General features: G+C 36.1%; 1 protein-coding gene across 1 annotated transcript in view; it reads right to left on the minus strand.

Annotated features, from left to right (window-relative positions):
- The window catches only part of LOC122089741 (glutamate receptor 2.7-like), a 9,175-nt gene extending 1,296 nt beyond the window's left edge, over nucleotides 1-7,879 (minus strand). The window contains exons 1-5 of the mRNA XM_042659435.1: nucleotides 7,543-7,879; nucleotides 2,522-3,846; nucleotides 1,551-1,863; nucleotides 1,062-1,456; nucleotides 3-121 (exon numbers count right to left, since the gene is read on the minus strand). Coding sequence (XP_042515369.1) covers nucleotides 3-121; nucleotides 1,062-1,456; nucleotides 1,551-1,863; nucleotides 2,522-3,846; nucleotides 7,543-7,846 — 2,456 coding nt within the window. The 5' untranslated portion in view covers nucleotides 7,847-7,879. The remainder of the gene's footprint in view (nucleotides 1-2; nucleotides 122-1,061; nucleotides 1,457-1,550; nucleotides 1,864-2,521; nucleotides 3,847-7,542) is intronic.
- Nucleotides 7,880-18,199: the final 10,320 nt, after the last annotated feature.

Consider the following 18,199-nt stretch of genomic DNA (forward strand, 5'->3'; position numbering starts at 1 on the left):
GCTCAGCACATGCTTCATTCCCAAACCATTTCTTTTCAATCATATTCATATGGTCTCCTTCTGTAAAGTTAAGGACAGCTTCGGAAATCTTCTCTAGCATCGGATTATCTTTTCTGAACACCTAGACAGGAGAAGAAGATATGAATCAGTAAAAGGAAGATTAATACTAACTAGATAGTGAAAAATACAATATAGAACTAAGCCTAAGAAGGAAAATGTTAACATTAAAATAGGAACACCCTATTTCTAATTTATAACAGCTAACAAATTAGCAAAAATGTAAATTTATCCATAAACTATATATTATGTTTTTCATTACGTATTCATGAGTGCGTCATGTTGTAATCAAAGTGTTGAACTAATAAGTTGTAATCTTCTTAATTGCCCTTTGTCTTATTTTCAAAAGTTCTTTAAGTAATAAAAGATGGGTTTCAACATAATTTAAAATTGATGAACCGTCATGTCATTTTCGAGAGCAGTCATTGTCTTGCAAGTGTTTCGAGTACACATGTGTAATGACCAAAAAAAAAAAAAAGAAGAAAGGGATACAGCTTCTTTTCAGTAACTTGGGATGCAGCAAGATTTTTCCTTTATTATATATCTACTAATGTCTAATTTAGCTAGGACAAGGCTTAGTTGAGTATGTTATCTACTTATGAGAATATCAATCTATGCACCATTTCATTGATATATCCTGTGTTCATAGTTATTCATACCTTAGAATTATCTTTAAAGAGAACCAGAGATTTAATAAAATTAGAGAAAAGTAAAACATTAAAAACAGAAATTTTAGATCTATTCCATTTTCTTAAGGAAAAATATCATATAGAAGGCTGTGTCGCTAATGGTTCAAACAAATATTATATATTGACTCAGACAAACACATTCATCACTCAAATCAGTTTTATTTCTCAAGCATATATCTTTCATGCTTCTTATGATGATTTTCAAAAGTTCATTAACCTAATAGTTTATTCTTTAAAAGGGCCACTAAAAATATATGTGCAGATCTTATTTTCTTTAGATTTTAGAGAGAGAGAGAGAAAGAGAGAGAAACATACAAAGCCAAAGCCTCCTGTTCTGTATGTTGGTCCAGCAACAGTGAATTGACGACAATACTTGGAAAGGAAGACATTAATGTATGGGATCTCATCAACAAATGCAGAAATACTTCCATTTGCTAGAGCATTTGCATATTCCTTTAGTGAAGAAAGCTTCCTGAGCCTTGATTCATTAAATCCCCTGCGCTTGAGAAGATCAAACACAAAAGACCCATCTTGATATCCAACATTCTTTCCATCTTTATAAATAGTGTCCAAATTTGTCACAGTTGGTTCTAAGTTCTCAACAGTTAAAATAGAAGTTAAATTTGCTGTGTAACTGCTCACAAGTATAAACACAGCAAAAGTCCACAAGCCCAAAACGAATCTAGAATAGTTGCTTTGGAGCTTCTCCTCTGTAGCATAGAAGAAAGGTTCTGTCAGTTCCTTTTCCATACAAACTGAAATTAAGATACATAAATAAATGATGGAGATAAATAAAATACCTACGATTTGCAAAAATATATATAGAGAAAGATTGTGACAAGACCTTCCCCACCACCTCTGAAGTTGTGCCTTGGAATTCAGGGTTTTCCTTACGCTCAAAGATCCAAACCAGAAACCCCTTTAAGACAATTATCAAAATTGTGGTCAGCCATAGTTCTGTTGTTAATGGCTTCATGAACCACCATGAACTCCCATTGTCATCTTTCTTTATAGGCACAACCATGCGAACTCCAGAGACTGTATATGGTTGAGTGAAGCCTACATATTTTGATCTATTTGCCAAGATTGTTATATCTCCAACAACTGCATCATATACCTGTTCATGTACATTCTCAGTCATTTATGAATGAAAAAAAAAATTTTAATTGATGAAAGAAAAAAAAAAATTAGAAAATAATGACAAATTCTTTTGGTGAACAGAAAAATATATTAAAAGGAAAAGAAAGAAACAGCACAACTGCAAAGCAGGCTGGCCAAGGGAAGGACCCCAATCGAAACAAATAAAAGAGTCATCAAAATTATAGAAATGCAACCCTAAAATCAATGTAGAAGGTAATGGAAAAATAAGAACAAACAATACACATAGGTTTACGAGGTTCGGCAAGATTGCCTACTTCCTCAGTGATATGAGATTCTGCTTCACTATCAATGGAGAATAGGATTATAGCACTTGTCCTCACACCTCTTAGAATTGCTTATAAAGAAAGCAAACCTCCCTACAAATATATAGCAAAAAAAAAACCTAATACCAGAAAGTACAAAACTGTCTCAAATAAAAAAATTCGAGCGGGGGCTGCAACCCTACACCCTTGTTATTCTGTCGAGCGGCCTGCACCAATACTCCCTAAATTAAACTGTGATAGAATAGAAAACATCGTACAAACCAACACAAAAGAAACAAATCTAACAATACATACCAAGAATGAATCTATAGGAAACAAACAGCAATGTGTTAAATTAAAATCTTAGCTCACCTTGTCATGTACTTGTTGTATTAGTTCGTTGTAGTCTCCTTTAGGCTCACCATTCTCATTCTCATATGGAAAAAATTCATAAGTGCCCGTGTATTGTAAATTTTTCATAACATTCATAAAGACCTCATATGAGAAACCAGTCACAATTGGCTTCTTATCATTACTGTAACTGCGACTGATGTTGATGAATTGAGGAAATACTATCTTAATAGGTACCCCAATTCTCAATACATTGTTACTTGAAGTAGCATCTAGTACTGATCTGGGTCTTTGTACAACTTGATGGTCCTCTTTGACATTAATTGAACTACTCATACTCCAAAAGAGACCATCCTTTGGATTCCAATACCCAATTTTCTGACTTTTCTCTTTCACATTAACTATCTCAAAGCTTGAAGATTGTAACTCACCATTCACCAAATGAACATAACCACTTACACCAGTTCTGTATCTAGTTTCTTTCATTTGTTTCAGCACTTCTGAACCCATCTGTGAGACACTCATGTTAAAAAAATCTCTTGATGATGATGATGAGTTATATGCTACTTCCGGACATGGTGGCTTTCTTCTTAAGCACAAAATAGCTCTATTAACTGCCTTTGCAGTTGCAAATGTTGCATCATATGCCCATAGCCCAAATACATTGAGCTTCAATCTCTCCTTTGAGTATTCTTTTCCAAATTGTTTCCTCCACTTAGCCATAAACCTTCGATGTGGTCCGGATAATGGCACATGAGTTTTAATACCAACAACATCTTTCATGGAACTGAGCACAGAAGGCTCCATATAGCTCATGAAATCTGTGAGTCCACTCATTATAATCCATTTATAACCTGATTTTATCATCCCCATCTCCTTGACATGTAAGAAAAAGCTGTTACCAAGGGACAAAGATAGATGAACAATGAAGACTCCTCCTCCTGTGCTTGTATGTCCTAATTCTCGCAAAATATCCTCAATCGCTGTCCCTTTTATTCCATCAGGAAGCACAATTCGGCGATGCACATGAGCGCCAATTTCTTGAAGGCCATCAATAAGGTACGGTACTACTGCGGTTCCACTATTGCTGTCATCATGGATAAGATATACTTCTTTGTATTCATAAGCTTTGAGAACAGCAGCAATGGCTTTAACTTGAGATGAATCATTTTGAGCAAATTGTATGAAGTAAGGGAACCGAGTGGGAGAAAGAGAAGAGCTAATAGCAGAGAAAGATATGATGGGTACATGAGCTACACTCCCCATTTTAGCCAAGAACTCTGCTTCTGCGGATGTTTGAGGTCCAATAATTGCCTGTACTCCAACATTTTTAATCAAATCCAGCGCTGCATAGAGTGTGAAAGGAGGTTTTAGAGCAAAAAGACATATATGCGTGTAGATGGTAGATTCTTTCAAAGAAAAATATATACATAAAAGGTTACATATTCTAAAATATATGCAATTAAAAAATGTATAAGAAAATGATAATTCTTGAAATGACATGATACAGGCTATGTTTGCTATGCATTCTCAGAGTAGATTTTGGGTCTAAAACACATTCTGAAGCAAGAAAATAGAAAAGAATCTGGTTTAAGAACGCATTCTAGACTCAAAATCTATTCCTAGAGTATATACCAAACACAACTATAGTAATTACATTTTCAAATTATTTTGAAAACTTTTTTTAACTTATAATTAAAATGTTTTCTCTTTAAAAAGAAGACAAGAGGCAATCAAAAGAATATTATATATTTCAAATACCTTTACAAAGAAAATCTTAGAGACTAAAAATTCAACATAACAGAGTGAAAAATATTCACTAATTAAATTGAGGTCAAATTTTATGAGTTTAGATTCTCTCACGAAGTTATGAAATCCGAATTCTTATTTTGGAAATTGACTTATATTTCATTCTTTTAGACTATGTTTGGTAGCCAAGAAAATAAAATAGTACAAAAGACATAATAAGACAAAAATCATACTTATAATTTTTTTGTTTTGGCCTATCTCTCTCCTCAAACTCTTTTTTTTTTCTTTACTTGGGTACCAAACAAAGACTTTTTTTTTTTTTTTTTTTGACCAGATGGTGGAATTTACCATTCCATCCTAGGGTAATAAACCCTTATAGAGTTTTAGTACCTTTCCCAAAAAACCCTCATGATACCCCATTTTTGCATTTAAGTACCAAGGCCTTAGAAAAAAATTGGTCTTTTTTTATTTTTTTATTTTTTTGTATTTTTTTGTATTTTTTTATAGTGGATTAGGTGGACTCTCTTTTTTTTTTTTTTTTTTTTTCCTCCCCACTTCTGAAAGTGGGTCAATTATCAGTTACTGTCAGGCTTATGGGTGCAAGTTTGGCATGGCAAGCCCAAGCCCACATGAAATTTCAAAGATCAACTGGGCTTCTCAGCCCAGAGAACCCAGGGTTAGGTCAATAGCGGGCCACACTCAATTTATGTATTTAAAATGATGCATTATAGACATATATATATATATATATATATTGTACCAGAAAAAAAAGTATGTATGTATAGATTAAGTATCATAATTTAAATATTTAATAAACATTATTGAATGAAAATATTAAATTTAAAAAAATAATACGAAGAATGACTACGGTATCAGGCCTGGCCCACCCTGAAAGCTACAGAACTGGTAGGCCTAGGCAGGGAAATCTCGGCCCATCCTGAGCCAGTCCGGGTTTGGTTGCATCCCTAGTTAGGTCCATGCCTGAATGAGTCAAAAGTCAAAAAAAGAAAAAAAAAATTGATGCGAGGTTGACTAGTCATTTGTCAATTACTTGAAAGTTGAACAATGATTGAGCAGAGTCGGCACAGATTCCTATTTTGAGAGAGTGCTGGTTTTAAGCTCTTGGTTCAATGGGATAAAGTTTTTCTTTTGGCCCAAGGTTGAATAATCTTTTTTCTTTTTATTTTTTTACAGAAATTAAATCTATTTTTCCTATAGACTAGACCTCTTGGCCCTACCGGACTCACACATTTGCATGATTTTAACCCTAAACAAAGTTCTAAGAATAATCTCTTGATCTATGTCAGTATCGGTATTGATGTCAATATCGATCTTTGTTGATATTGATAGGATATTGATTTGAAATCGACTGCATTGGTTCAGATCAGTCAATAACATCCTTATTTTTCATTAAAAAAAAAATAGATTTTTTGATGATTTTTCCCTTGATACCAATACAATAGTTGATCCCATCAGCCGATATCAATGCGATATGATTGATACAACTAATTAGATACCGGTACCTGAAATCATGCTCTTTATGGTCAAAAGAAATTAAAAATTAATAAAAATTTCTTAGAACCACTTCTATCATGCTCTATACATTTTTTTATAAAAAGAAAACCATGCATTAAAATAAAAAGAAAAAAAGATACGACGTGATATATACGCCCGATTTAGTTCCACCACCCCTACCTGTTATAAGTCATAGCCAGTTTATATATATATATATATATATATTCTAATTCAATATAAATCATATCTTTGCCCTGTACTTTTTTTTACTTTGTTAATACATAATCCTATCATATGAAAGTGAATTTATTAGATAGGTACCTATCTAATTTAATAGCTTATCTCGACCCTAGTTAACAATTCGGCCGAATAATTCGCGAATTATTTGGCCGAACCGAATTTTTCTGAATTAAATAAAAAATTCTCATCGAATCCGAATTAAAAATAAAATTCGGTAAAAAAACACATTTTTTACTAATTTGAATTTAAAACGTGAATAATTCGGGCCGAACCGAATTAAACCGAATTATTCGGTCTACTTAAACAGTATTAAAAAAAAAAAAAAGAGACAAGCACAACAACAACACGTATATGTTGAGAACCCGCGTAGCCAGCCGAAATGTTTTTTTTTTTTTTCATCTTCTTCTCCCCCAAATTTCCGCCTCATTCTTCCCATCTTTTTTCTCCACATAATTCTTCTGTAATAATCGTACGAATCTACTCTTTGTTTCATTTTTTTCTCATAACTTCATCAATTCATCCTAAGATAGGGGAGATATCAAGCCTTGATGGACAATTTGAGGTTCCGGAGGATCAGGACAGATTCATATCGCCGTATCAATCAAACTTCTTTTATATTGTTGCTTTAATTTTGAAAAATTAGTGTGTCTTAGTGCAATATGGGTATTGTGAACCCAAGCAAAAGGATAGTGAAAATTTTTTGTGGTCAATTTATTTATTTGTTTTATTGTAGTTGTAATCTTGCTTCACTGTTTTGGGGCCTAATCTATTTCATGAGTAGAAATTGGATTACAATAACCATTACTTCCATCGCTCAATGACAATTTTTTCATAGTTTTTTACTTTATTGTATAAAGTAATTTGCTCTTTCTAAGTATACAAATCAAATTAATAACTTGATAAATAAAAAATAGACAATAAACTATAAAAATAATATCCGAATTTTTTGCTCGACTTTTATTTTTTAAACGAATAATTCTCGAATCCGAATCCGATTCCAATTTTTATTTTGTCCGCTTTTTTGACCGCTTTTTTGACCGAATCCTTAAATTAACCAATCGAATTATTACAAATAATTCTTCGCCCGAATAATTCCCGAATCCAAATTTGTTAACTATGATCTCGACAGTATCCCCATTATGTATGAGGTTCTCTTATCTATGCCTTCTGATGATCCATATTGAAACAATTTTCAAAGCATTATAGTAACATATATGCCCGCTAGATTGGTCCGAAATTTCAGACAAAGTGATTGCCTTTGGAAGTTACAAAGGCATGGTAATACCCTACTCCCTATAATTCAGCTAACTCAACTCATAGTTTAATGAATAAAAAATATAAGAAAAATAATTAATCTATAGCATCAAAGAGATTAACAAGTTTTACTTAGCTAGATTACCTATAAATCTCTTTCAAATTGCAAGAGAAATGACTTTTCTTGGCCAAGTACAACATAGGCCTCAGCCTAATTAAGAGTGAAATTATCAAAACTAAAGTTTAATTCTTTCAAAAATGTAATGGATGCCTGCAAGACATACCTGCAGACGCGGCAATAACAGCATCTCCTCTTGAATCTCTCACATGAAGCACAATCTTTGAGTTGTTGTAAGGATGATGAACTGCATAGAAATCAGAGAGTGCCATGGATATGCATCTTTCTGCAACCTTTCCAATCACTGAATCTAAATTAAGAACCACACCAACATGAAACAAGTCTGGGTTCTTGGGACTGCAATCTTGAGCTGTTGTGAAACAAGTACTGAAACTCATAAAAAGAGAGAAGAGAAGAAAGAAAGAGAAGCTTTTCTTTTTCATTTTTAATGTCACTGAGAAAAATAGCATTAAAAAACCTCAACCTTCAGACCAAGTTAGTTTATATATAGTCTCCTCTAGATTTTAACATCAATCATGAGAAATTTCGTGTTAATTTCTTGTGAAGATTTATTGAATCTTAGAACTTTTCGTTGAGGCACAAAGTCAAAGTTTTCGCTTCAGAAATCTTCTGGAGATGAATCAATCAGACCACACAAAGTTTGGAATTTTATCTTTGCAGTCAATGAAATTAATGTGGTTGGCAATTATTGTACGATTCAGTTCGCATATGAAAACAAAATTAATGAAGTTAGATACAGTGTTCTTGTATTTTTTTTGGGTCAGAGAACAGACACGCTGGTCAATGGGATAGTACCACATTGGGGTAGGGCAGTCTTTTCGTTCTCCCTATATCTTTGCCTATCAGGCATGACCAAGGACTGAGTCCCAACTTTTTATTTCAGAGAACTTAATGATCACGTATGGTATAGGGATCTTGTTCTGCCCTAAAGTAAAGACTCTTAATTAATTTAAGGATCATCTTAACCAAAGCTGTAACAGGTGAAATTCGCCCGGCTAAGATTGGCCTGGGCGGCTGGGCCTAATAAACCCCATGGCACTACCGCAGGGCCAAAAGAAACCCACCAAAAGGCGGTCCCATACTGAACCCTACAGTAAGGGTGAAAAAAAAAAAATCTACGTGTTAGAATTAAATTTTTTTTACTACTTATCACATCGAGAGTGTGATATATATGGGGATTCAGACAGGGCAGGGGTAGGAGGTATTCTTCGAAATAGTGATGGTCAAGTCTGCAACGCCTTCAGTACTTTTCTGGGCATAAAGAAGATTTATGAGACAGAGTTCGATGCAGTGATGGAAGGAATTTTGATAGTGAAGACTATGACTGCTAGGGGATGTGGATTGAATTTGATTTGGCAGCGGTGGTATTGGCGATTCAGAATAACCAGATTCCGTGGTTTATTCTTCAAAAGTGGGTATTTGCTCTCTCATTTTTAGAATCCATCCCTTGGAAGATCACTCATTGTTTCCGTGAGGCTAACCCCATAGTGAACCATCTTGCGAAGAAGGCCTCAAAGTCGAGATTTTTGGATACCTCGGTATCATTGCCGAGTCATATTCAGGTTGATTTAGAGAATGATGCAATGGCTAGCTAAGCACATATTCAGATTCTGCTAGGGCGCTGCTTGCTCTCTCTACTGATGGGCATGCCGAAGGTGGAGTTAACAAGTTGCTCTAGTAATTTCAGCCTCGTCCGTGCTCCTTTTTTATGTATTTTTTGCTTTCTTCTCCATAATAAAATTATCATTTTAGCAGAAAAAAAAGAGCGTGATACATGGGTGGAGCCAAGTGATAGAGAATGTTACGCCCATCTCATATGTGAAAATTCAATATGAAGAAGTGGTTAAAAAGTGTGAGATGGATGTTTCATAAAATGTAATTATTTTTCAGTTTTAAACTCACTTTTGATGCACTTTCTTGTACATTTTGACTGAAATTTCAAAGATAAAATAGATTTTGGGTCCTATATAAGATTTAGCCACCTATGTTTTGGAAAATGGGGAATTTTTTTTTTTTTTCTAATTAATGTTCAGATAGGCCACCTTGCCTTACCTTTGTCCCTCAATAGTCAGTATAACATTTGGTGCATGGACTGTGGGTCTAGTGTACATATTTGCAATATAATTTGACATCATATGAAGATCTAAATGAACAAACCCAAGAAATTAGGAGGTTTGACATAAAAAATGAACAAACCCAAGAAATCCTTGGACTAAGTGATACCGGTGCTCAATCCGAGGGACTATGATTGGGTTATGTAATGCTTGGTTCATGTCATTGAAAAATGGATCGTTAGTTAATGGAATCCTTGGTCTAGGTAGCCAGGTTAGTGGATGTAGGATCAAAGTATCCAAATCACTCTAAATCATTTGTGTTATTGTCTCTCTCTATTTCTCTCCCTCGCAGATAGAGCTATGTAGTCGTTGGGGAACAATCAATATACTTCTGATGTCGAATCAAGATCACCTAGGACAAAAATAAAGCATTGGGTCGAACTCTTCTTTTGGTGTCAAAGTAATAGCTAAGAATAGTAATCGACTCCATTTTTTTGTCTTTTCATTGGGATTGGTTCTTGTTTGTATGTCCTTATTACATATATATATATATATATATTCCATCGAACTCCATTTTTGTAGCCATTGCAAAATTCCTTATATATGTGAAAGCAAAATTTCTCTTTACTTATTCTTGCACTACTTGTTTTAATTGTTTGTTACACTTTGCAAGAAAAAACAGTCATCTAAAAGTAAGTATAGTCACCCAATTCACCCCATCTTTTGGGTGTTGCTATTTGGTCCTACGATTATTATTGAATAAAAAATATTATTTGAAAAAAGTTGTAAATCAATTTTAGGTCCATTTATTGGTTATGATGCTCTAATATTTATATATATTATTTATGGTTTTTTTTTTGGTAACGATATCGGATTATAGTTTATGGAAGTGTTTTAGATCCATATCTACAAAGTCTTTTGTGGACGTTGGTTGTGTGGGTGAGAAAATATAATAAAATTTATCTACCACTAGGGAACCTCTAAGGGTTTTCAGATAATGTCTTTGTAGGATTTTACCCTTATGGGATTAAAGAAAATTTAAAGACTACCTTCTAGGATCACACTACTTGGGATGATCGGAACCATTAGATTGTGATCTCTAATATTAACTTTGTTTTAAAAGCTAATACCATTATCCTAATTACATACGAGAAACATAACACCTGATGAGAAGAGAGAATCTCATTATCTTCAAGATAGGGTTGTAGCCCTTAGAGAAAGAGCATGTAGAGCCCTGCTCCCTAAATCCGGTTTATTGACCGGTTGGTTCGGTTTGGTCTTGTAGGATCCGAACTGGAAAGGGTTGACGTGGATGCCCTATGGTGTATGACAACAAGGGTGACATCAAATGCAGAGTGGTCGGACAAGATTGAGTCGGTACCCGATATGATTCACACACCAAAGCCGTGCCCTTGTACGTATCATAAAGCCATGTACGAATAGGAAAGGTATGAAATCTTATTGGATGATGAGAATTTGATCATGACAGGTGACGAGAGTGAGATATGCGTAAGAACCCATTTTCCACCCAAAATACAACAAGATTGGCCTTATGTTGGCCAATTGGTGGGTGGGCACTGGTAGGTGTGAGACACACTAGTGTGACCCACCTGTAAGGGAAACGTGAGTCCCACCAAGCCCCACTTGGGTGAGTATGTGTATTTCGGGTTCCCCATCGTAATGAAGTTAAGTACGCCCAATAATGCCGACTATTTTAGCCGGTATCACGATTTAATACTTTTTGGTCCATAGAGGGGCAAAACCAAACAAACCTTAGTAGATATTTACAAACTCTCTCTCTCTCTCTCTCTCTCTCTCTCTCTCTCTCTCTCTCTCTCTCTCTCTCTCTCATATGTGATTTCAGAAAAAGCTATGGATGCATTTGATTTGTGGTAGATCTGATTTGTGCTCGAATGATAGGTATTTCGCTGGGAAAAAATAAAGTCCCAGGAATTCTCGAAGTATTTTGGTGTGCTCCTCCCTCATTGTGGAAAAAACTAAATATTGATGGGTGCTCTCTCAGGAACCCAAGAAGGGCAGTTATGAGTGGACTTATCAGAGATTCAAGTGGTAGGGTAATTTTCTCCTTTGCATCCTATTTGGGAGTTATAACTAGCTATGTAGCAAAGTTTCAAGGCCTGATACATGGTATTCAGCTAGCAAAGCAGTTGGGGATTGAAAGATTATGGATTAAAACAAACTCACTAGCAGTATCGCTAGCAGTTTACTAAAAAAAATTCCCATGGTGCGTTTTGTAGGATTGGCGTTCTCTTTATCCATATCTTTCTGGCATTCAATGGAAACTATCTCATTGTTATCGATAGGCAAATCCAATTACAGATTACTTAGCAAAAAGTGCGGCTAGAAGTGGATCTAGTGTCTTTTGTCCCTCCTTTCCTCATTCAATGTTGGATGAGATCAGAAGGGATGCAGAAGGTAGACCAAGATATAGATTTTCTTAATTTTGTTTTGTGGAGTTGAGGATCCTCTTCCTTGCTGATGGCCATGCCGAAGGTGAGGAGAGGACCCTGAGATCCCAATCTCCTCCATCCTATAAATTCTTGTATCTAGTGTCTCTCTAGACCCAGCTTGTATCTCCTATTTTTCCTTTTTTCTTTTTATTAATACATATGATTTTTTAGCTAAAAAAAGATAAGATAAAGGCTAGATTAGCTGGATGGAAGGACAGACTTTTATCAGTGGCTGGAAGAGTGGAACTGGTGAAAACAGTGGTGAGTAGTATCCCTATACATAACTTCTCTGTTTATCTTTGGCCAGCTTCTGCTCTGAGTCAAATGGAGAAATGGATTCGTAACTTTATTTGGAGTGGGGACCCTTGTCTCTCGAAGGCTGTTACTGTGAAGTGGGATAAGCTTTGCATGCCCAAGAGGGAAGGTGGGTTGGGCATCCGTCGCCTCAAAGATGTAAATCTTGCTATGCTCGCTAAATTATGTTGGTACCTCAAAATGGAGAATTCTCTTTTTGCTTTATTTCTTCGTGGAAGGGTTATGGCAGTGGACAGAAGCTTAAAAAAATCTATAAATTCATCCTCTATCATGCCAGGTCTCCGCAAGTTATGGGATTTTGTGTGTAGTTCTGAGAGGTGGATTGTTGGCAATGGCATGTCACTCAATTATTGGTATGACCAATGGTTGGGAAGCAAGAGTTTACATGATGAGGTAAATGGCATTCACTGCCTCCCTCTTCATTTGAATGCTAAAGTTTCAGCCTTCATTGAGGATGGGCAATGGGACCTACCTTAAGTAAGCTCTTCAATAATGCAGAATATAAGTGCTCAAATTGAGGCTATCCCTCTCCCTTCAATTTCGGTTCCAGGTAGAAGAGTTTGGTCTCTGACTGAATCTGGCCGATTCTCAGTTTCATTAGCATGGGAATCACTAAGAGAGAAGAAGGCGGTTATTGGCTGGCACCGATTTGTCTGCATGAAGGGGCTCCTTCCTCACTGTTCTATTTTTGGATGGAGCTGGTGCATGGTAGTTTGCCTACTGATGACAAGATAGCAAAAAGATCAATTCAATGACAAGATAGCAAAAAAATCATTTGCAGTAGTGTCAAGGTGCAGTTTATGCTGTAAGAACGAGGAATCTCTCCATCATTTATTTTTGGATTGCAACTTCACAGTATGCATATGGACGAGTATTCTTAGTTGTTTTTCTCAAAGCTGGTGTGGCTTCCCTTCAATTGAGGAGTTATTCTCAGGGTGGAAAAGAAAAGCAAAGTCAATTCAATGTAGTAAGATATGGCTCTCATTATCAATTAATGTTCCTTACCACATATGGACAGAGAAAAATAAAAGAATTTTTAAAAATCAACATCAATCAGCAACAATTGTGATAGCAACTATCCTTCACGGTCTACAAGAGTACTCTACTCATATCTCTATAAAAGTTACTTCGGTGGCGGAACTCTTTCTTGCAAAGAAACTGATGGTGGCAATTGCTAGATCTCCCACTCGAAAGATTTGGAGCTCTTTTGGAGTTTGTCACCTACGGGATACTTCAAATTAAATATTGATGGATGCTCTCTTGGAAATCCAGGGTGTTCAGGAGCTTGAGGCATATTGAGAGATGAGATGAGCACTGCTCTAATTTGCTTTGCGTATTATGAAGGCATCGGGACAAATTATATGGCGGAATTCTCTGCTTTTTTTATAGGGATTCAAATGGCAAGGAACAAAGGTCTTGATAATCTTTAGATGGAAAGCGATTCTCAGGCAGTTGTGAGTTGTGTTCAGTAGCAAGTGATTCCTTGGTGCTTTGAACAAAATTGGTGGCATATGAAACATTACTTGGACAATATAAATTGGAAAATCTCTCATTGGTACAGGGAGATTAACTCAGTAGCGGATAAACTAGCCAAACATGCTGCATCATCTAGAAACATTACAATTTGGGATACAACTCCTCATTTTGTTAATCATGATCTAAATTGGGATTTTCAGCAGAGACCGAAATATCGGTTTATTTAATTTTGTTTATGTAGTTTTCTTTTGTTTGGTTTGCTTTTTCTACTGATAGCCATGCCGAAGGTGGAGATGCAATCCAATAGATCTATTTTGTACACTCTCATTCTTTCGCTCTATTAATGATATTCACTTGTTGACTTTTAGAAAAAAAAAATGAATCAGACTCGGCATCAGCGGTTATGCTGTTGCAGCAGCAAAAAATCCCTTGGTTCGCCATGCAGAGATGGAACAACATTAAATAGTACTTGGAGAGGACAACATGGAAAATATTCCACAATTTCAGAGAAGGGAACTCGGTGGCAGACTTCCTGGCTAAGAAAGCTGCCATAGCGAGAGTTTCTTCTTTCAATGATGATTTTCCATTCCATGTTTCTGAATTGCTAGAAAAGGATGAGGCCTCTAGACCTTATTATAGGTTTCAGTAGTGGTTGGTCCAAGATCCTGCTCATGGCAATGCTGAAGGTGGGATCCTATGCCTTACCTTTTTATATTTTGCAATTGTATACTGTCCTTGTTCTTTGTCTTTGCTCTTAATAAAAGTATCTTCTAGCCAAAAAAAAAAAAAACACAGCCGAAGGTTCTCTGGGATGAGCTTACTTCTTATATCCCCGTCCCATCTTGCACTTGCGGCCTACAGGGAGCTCTCCACTCTACCATTTAACATGAACATGTTTACCAATTTCTTATGGGACTTTCATATTCTTATTTGCCCATCTGTTCTTAGATCCTCGCCATGGATCCTTTTTTGGATGTCAACCACTTTTATCATCTTCTCCTACAAGAAGAGCAATAGCGCTCACTCTCTCAACCACCAGTTCCTGACACTGCAGCCATGGCCGCTAACCGGCATAACCAAGTTGAATAGGACAGTCGCCCCAAGACTACCACCTCCACCAATGACAATATCGATCTAAATCGAAACCGTCCTTTCTACGGCAATTGTATGGTGCATGGTCACACCTGTGAAACATGTTGGCCACTTCATGGCGACCCACTTGGGCATTCTCGCCATAAGCACAATGCGTGTGGTAATCAATCTAACCGTGGGTCTCCAAAATCTACCAATCAGGTGAACACACCCACTAATATGGGTACCACCACCGGGGGCCAATCCTACGACCAACTCTACACCCATTGACTTCACACCTAAATAGATGCAGCAATTACTCTCGCTTCTTAGGACAGACACCTCTTCTTCTAGCCCCGATTTTGCAGTTACAGACCTTTATCTCTGTCTCAGTTACGGATTCCTTTCCTTGGTTACTTTACAGTGGGGCTTCTGATCAAATGATTTGCAATTTATTATCTCTCCTTACTGGTGTTCATCCCATATCTTCTCACCCAGCATGCCTTCCCAATGGTGCAACCTTATCTGTTAGTAAACTTACTAATTCTCTTAAGTGTTTTGTCTCCCTTTTTCTACTTTTTGTGTTTTTCAGGACCTGTCAACAAAGCTGATGATTGGAGTGGGAACCATGCGTGACGGCTTCTATCATCTATCCTTCCCCCCACTGCCACACCGTCCACCATCAGCATCAACCTCCCATGCCCTATCTTCTACCCTTTGGCACATCTGAATGGGTCATCCCTCCCATGACCTCTTATCACTTTTATCTTCTTCTTTTTCTGAATTTTCCAATGTTATGCAGCTCTGCGCCTAGTCTGCTACATCAAGGTCTCTCCCGGTACCGGCTTCTTCCTTTCGACACAAAGCTCTCTTACCCTCAGTGCGTTCTACGATTCTGATTGGGCCTCCTGCCCCTCTACATGGTGCTCAGTCACTGGTTACATTACCTTCCTTGGTAGTAGCCCCTTATCTTGGAAATTGAAGAAGCAACAGACGGTCTCTCACTCTTCAGGCAAAGCAGAGTACCGTTCTATAGCGGCAGCCACCTGTGAACTGGTTTGTGTCTGATTATATTCACAATGAAGCTTTCAAATTCATGTATGGTTAGGACATATTATATGTATTATTTGCGTAATTAATATACGTGTAATACTTGAACCTTTCAAATTCATGATTTTATCTGTACCTTAGGTTTAATACGTAAATATATGTTTTTTCATTCAAACGTTCGGATAAGCATAGTATAACTATGATTTAGACTCTAGACCCCTTGGCCCAACCCCTGGGCTTCTGATTATATTCATAATGAACTTGACACATTCACATGACTTCAAATCCAAACAAAATTCTAAGAAATATAGCTTAATGGTTTGTCACCTCTTGATGTTAAGGAAATTAAAAACTAATGGAAAATTCTTGGGACTTCTTCTATCATGTTCTATAGTTTATATATATATATATATATATATATAAGAAAATCATGCATTAAAACTAGAAGAAAAAAGATGCATCATCAGATATGTCCAATTTAGTTCCACTACCCCTACCTGTCATAGCCAGCTTATATATATTCTTTTTAATAATACAGACATCATCATATATGCCCTGTACGTTTTTTTACTTTGTAAACCCTAAACCTATCATGTAAAATGAATTATTAGACAGGTACCTGTCTAATTTAATAGTCTATCTCGACAATATCCCTATTCTGTATGAGATTTTCTTATCTCACGCCCCTTGATGGTCCGTATTGAAACATTTTCCAACAGCATTATAATAACACATATGGCCACTAGATTCGCTAAAATTTCAGGCAAATTGATTGCCCTTGGAAATTACAAATGCATGGTATCTATAATTTAGCCAACTCCACTCACAGTTTAGTTAATAAATAAACAAAAGAAAAGAAAAATGTTTAACCTATAGTATCAAAGAGCCAAGTATATAACCCCAAGGGGTAGTCGATTTGGCAACGGACCTTCGCTTCCAGAAGCGTGTGGTTCTAAGCTCGACTCCTCTTACCTTTTTGGAATCACTCACATGGGGGTATTTAGTTTTGTTCACCGCTTTCAGTGAAAGTTGAATGGTTTTCATTCAACCCCAGTATGACCTGGTCCATACGATTATAGGGTCAACGTGGGCCCGCAAGACTAGTCAGATCGAAGGCCTAGATACCTGTCATTAGAAAAAATAAATAAATAAAAATAAGAGATTAACAAGTATAATTTGGCTACATTGCCTATAAATCTCTTTGAAATTACAAGATAAATGCCTTATCTTGGCATAGATCTAGATGGTTAGATAGATTAGATTACAAAGCCTAATCAAGAATTTTTTTTTTTTTTTTTTTGCTAACAAACGGTCTCCAGGCCTTTGGCCTGACTAGTCCCACGGGTCCATACTGATCCTACAATCGTATAGACCGGGTCATACCGAGGTTGAATAAGAATCATTCAACTTTCACTGAAAACAGTGAAGAGCACTAAACACCCCGTGAAGATTTTATTTTTTCTCTAAAATTATCAAACCTAAAGTTTAATTCTTTCTAAAATGTAATAATGGATGTGCAAGACATACCCGCAGATGCGGCAACAACGGTGTTTGAGATTTAAAATATAACCGTAAGCGTACGAATCAATGTAGCTACGGGTCGAACACAGGGAGAGCAGCCACTTTATTTTTTATTTCTTTTAATAATGCGAAAGTGAACCGATTAATGGTTGTGATCTAATTCTAATTACCGTCCTAAACATAAGTATCCAAAATAACGTCCTAACCATTCGTCATCTAAGAATTTAAAGACGCAAGCCACGCAATTAAAATTAAATAAATAAATAACTGAAAATAAACAACCCACGCAATTAAAAAAATAATAATAAAGGAAAAAATAAAAGCTGAAATAAAAATAAAGTAAAAGAAAGGGATAAAGCTAGAGAGAGACTCACAAGTAGGTTTCTCTACTTAGCCCGAGGGATGCATCATAATATGAGCTTCCCTACTTGACCAGAGAGTCACTCTTACAAGGGTTTCTCTACTTGGCTTTAGGGAAAGGGAGACAATTAAAATAAAAGCAATAAATTGATGGTTCTATGGCTAGGAGGGGCAAAGCCAACACATACACTAGCCATGAACCTTGGGGGAGAGGGATAGCAATAATGTAACGACTGAAAATAAAAATCCTAAATTAAGAAAGAAAGGGTAGTCAGAAGAGGGAATGAGAGGGGGAGAGAAGACTACTGAAAGAGCCTACTTACTTGAATCAATGCTTGAACTTGAAAAAAAATTGCTCCACGGCTCGTGATCTTGTCACCTAGATCTAAGCCTAGAACTATAACTTAAAAAAAATTACAACTCAATTGCATAAATCATAAACATAAAAAGGCTGAATAAAAATAAAAGAGTGCTTGCATTAATT

Source organism: Macadamia integrifolia, chromosome 9 (genome assembly GCF_013358625.1).
Source record: "Macadamia integrifolia cultivar HAES 741 chromosome 9, SCU_Mint_v3, whole genome shotgun sequence".
NCBI lineage: Eukaryota > Viridiplantae > Streptophyta > Magnoliopsida > Proteales > Proteaceae > Macadamia > Macadamia integrifolia.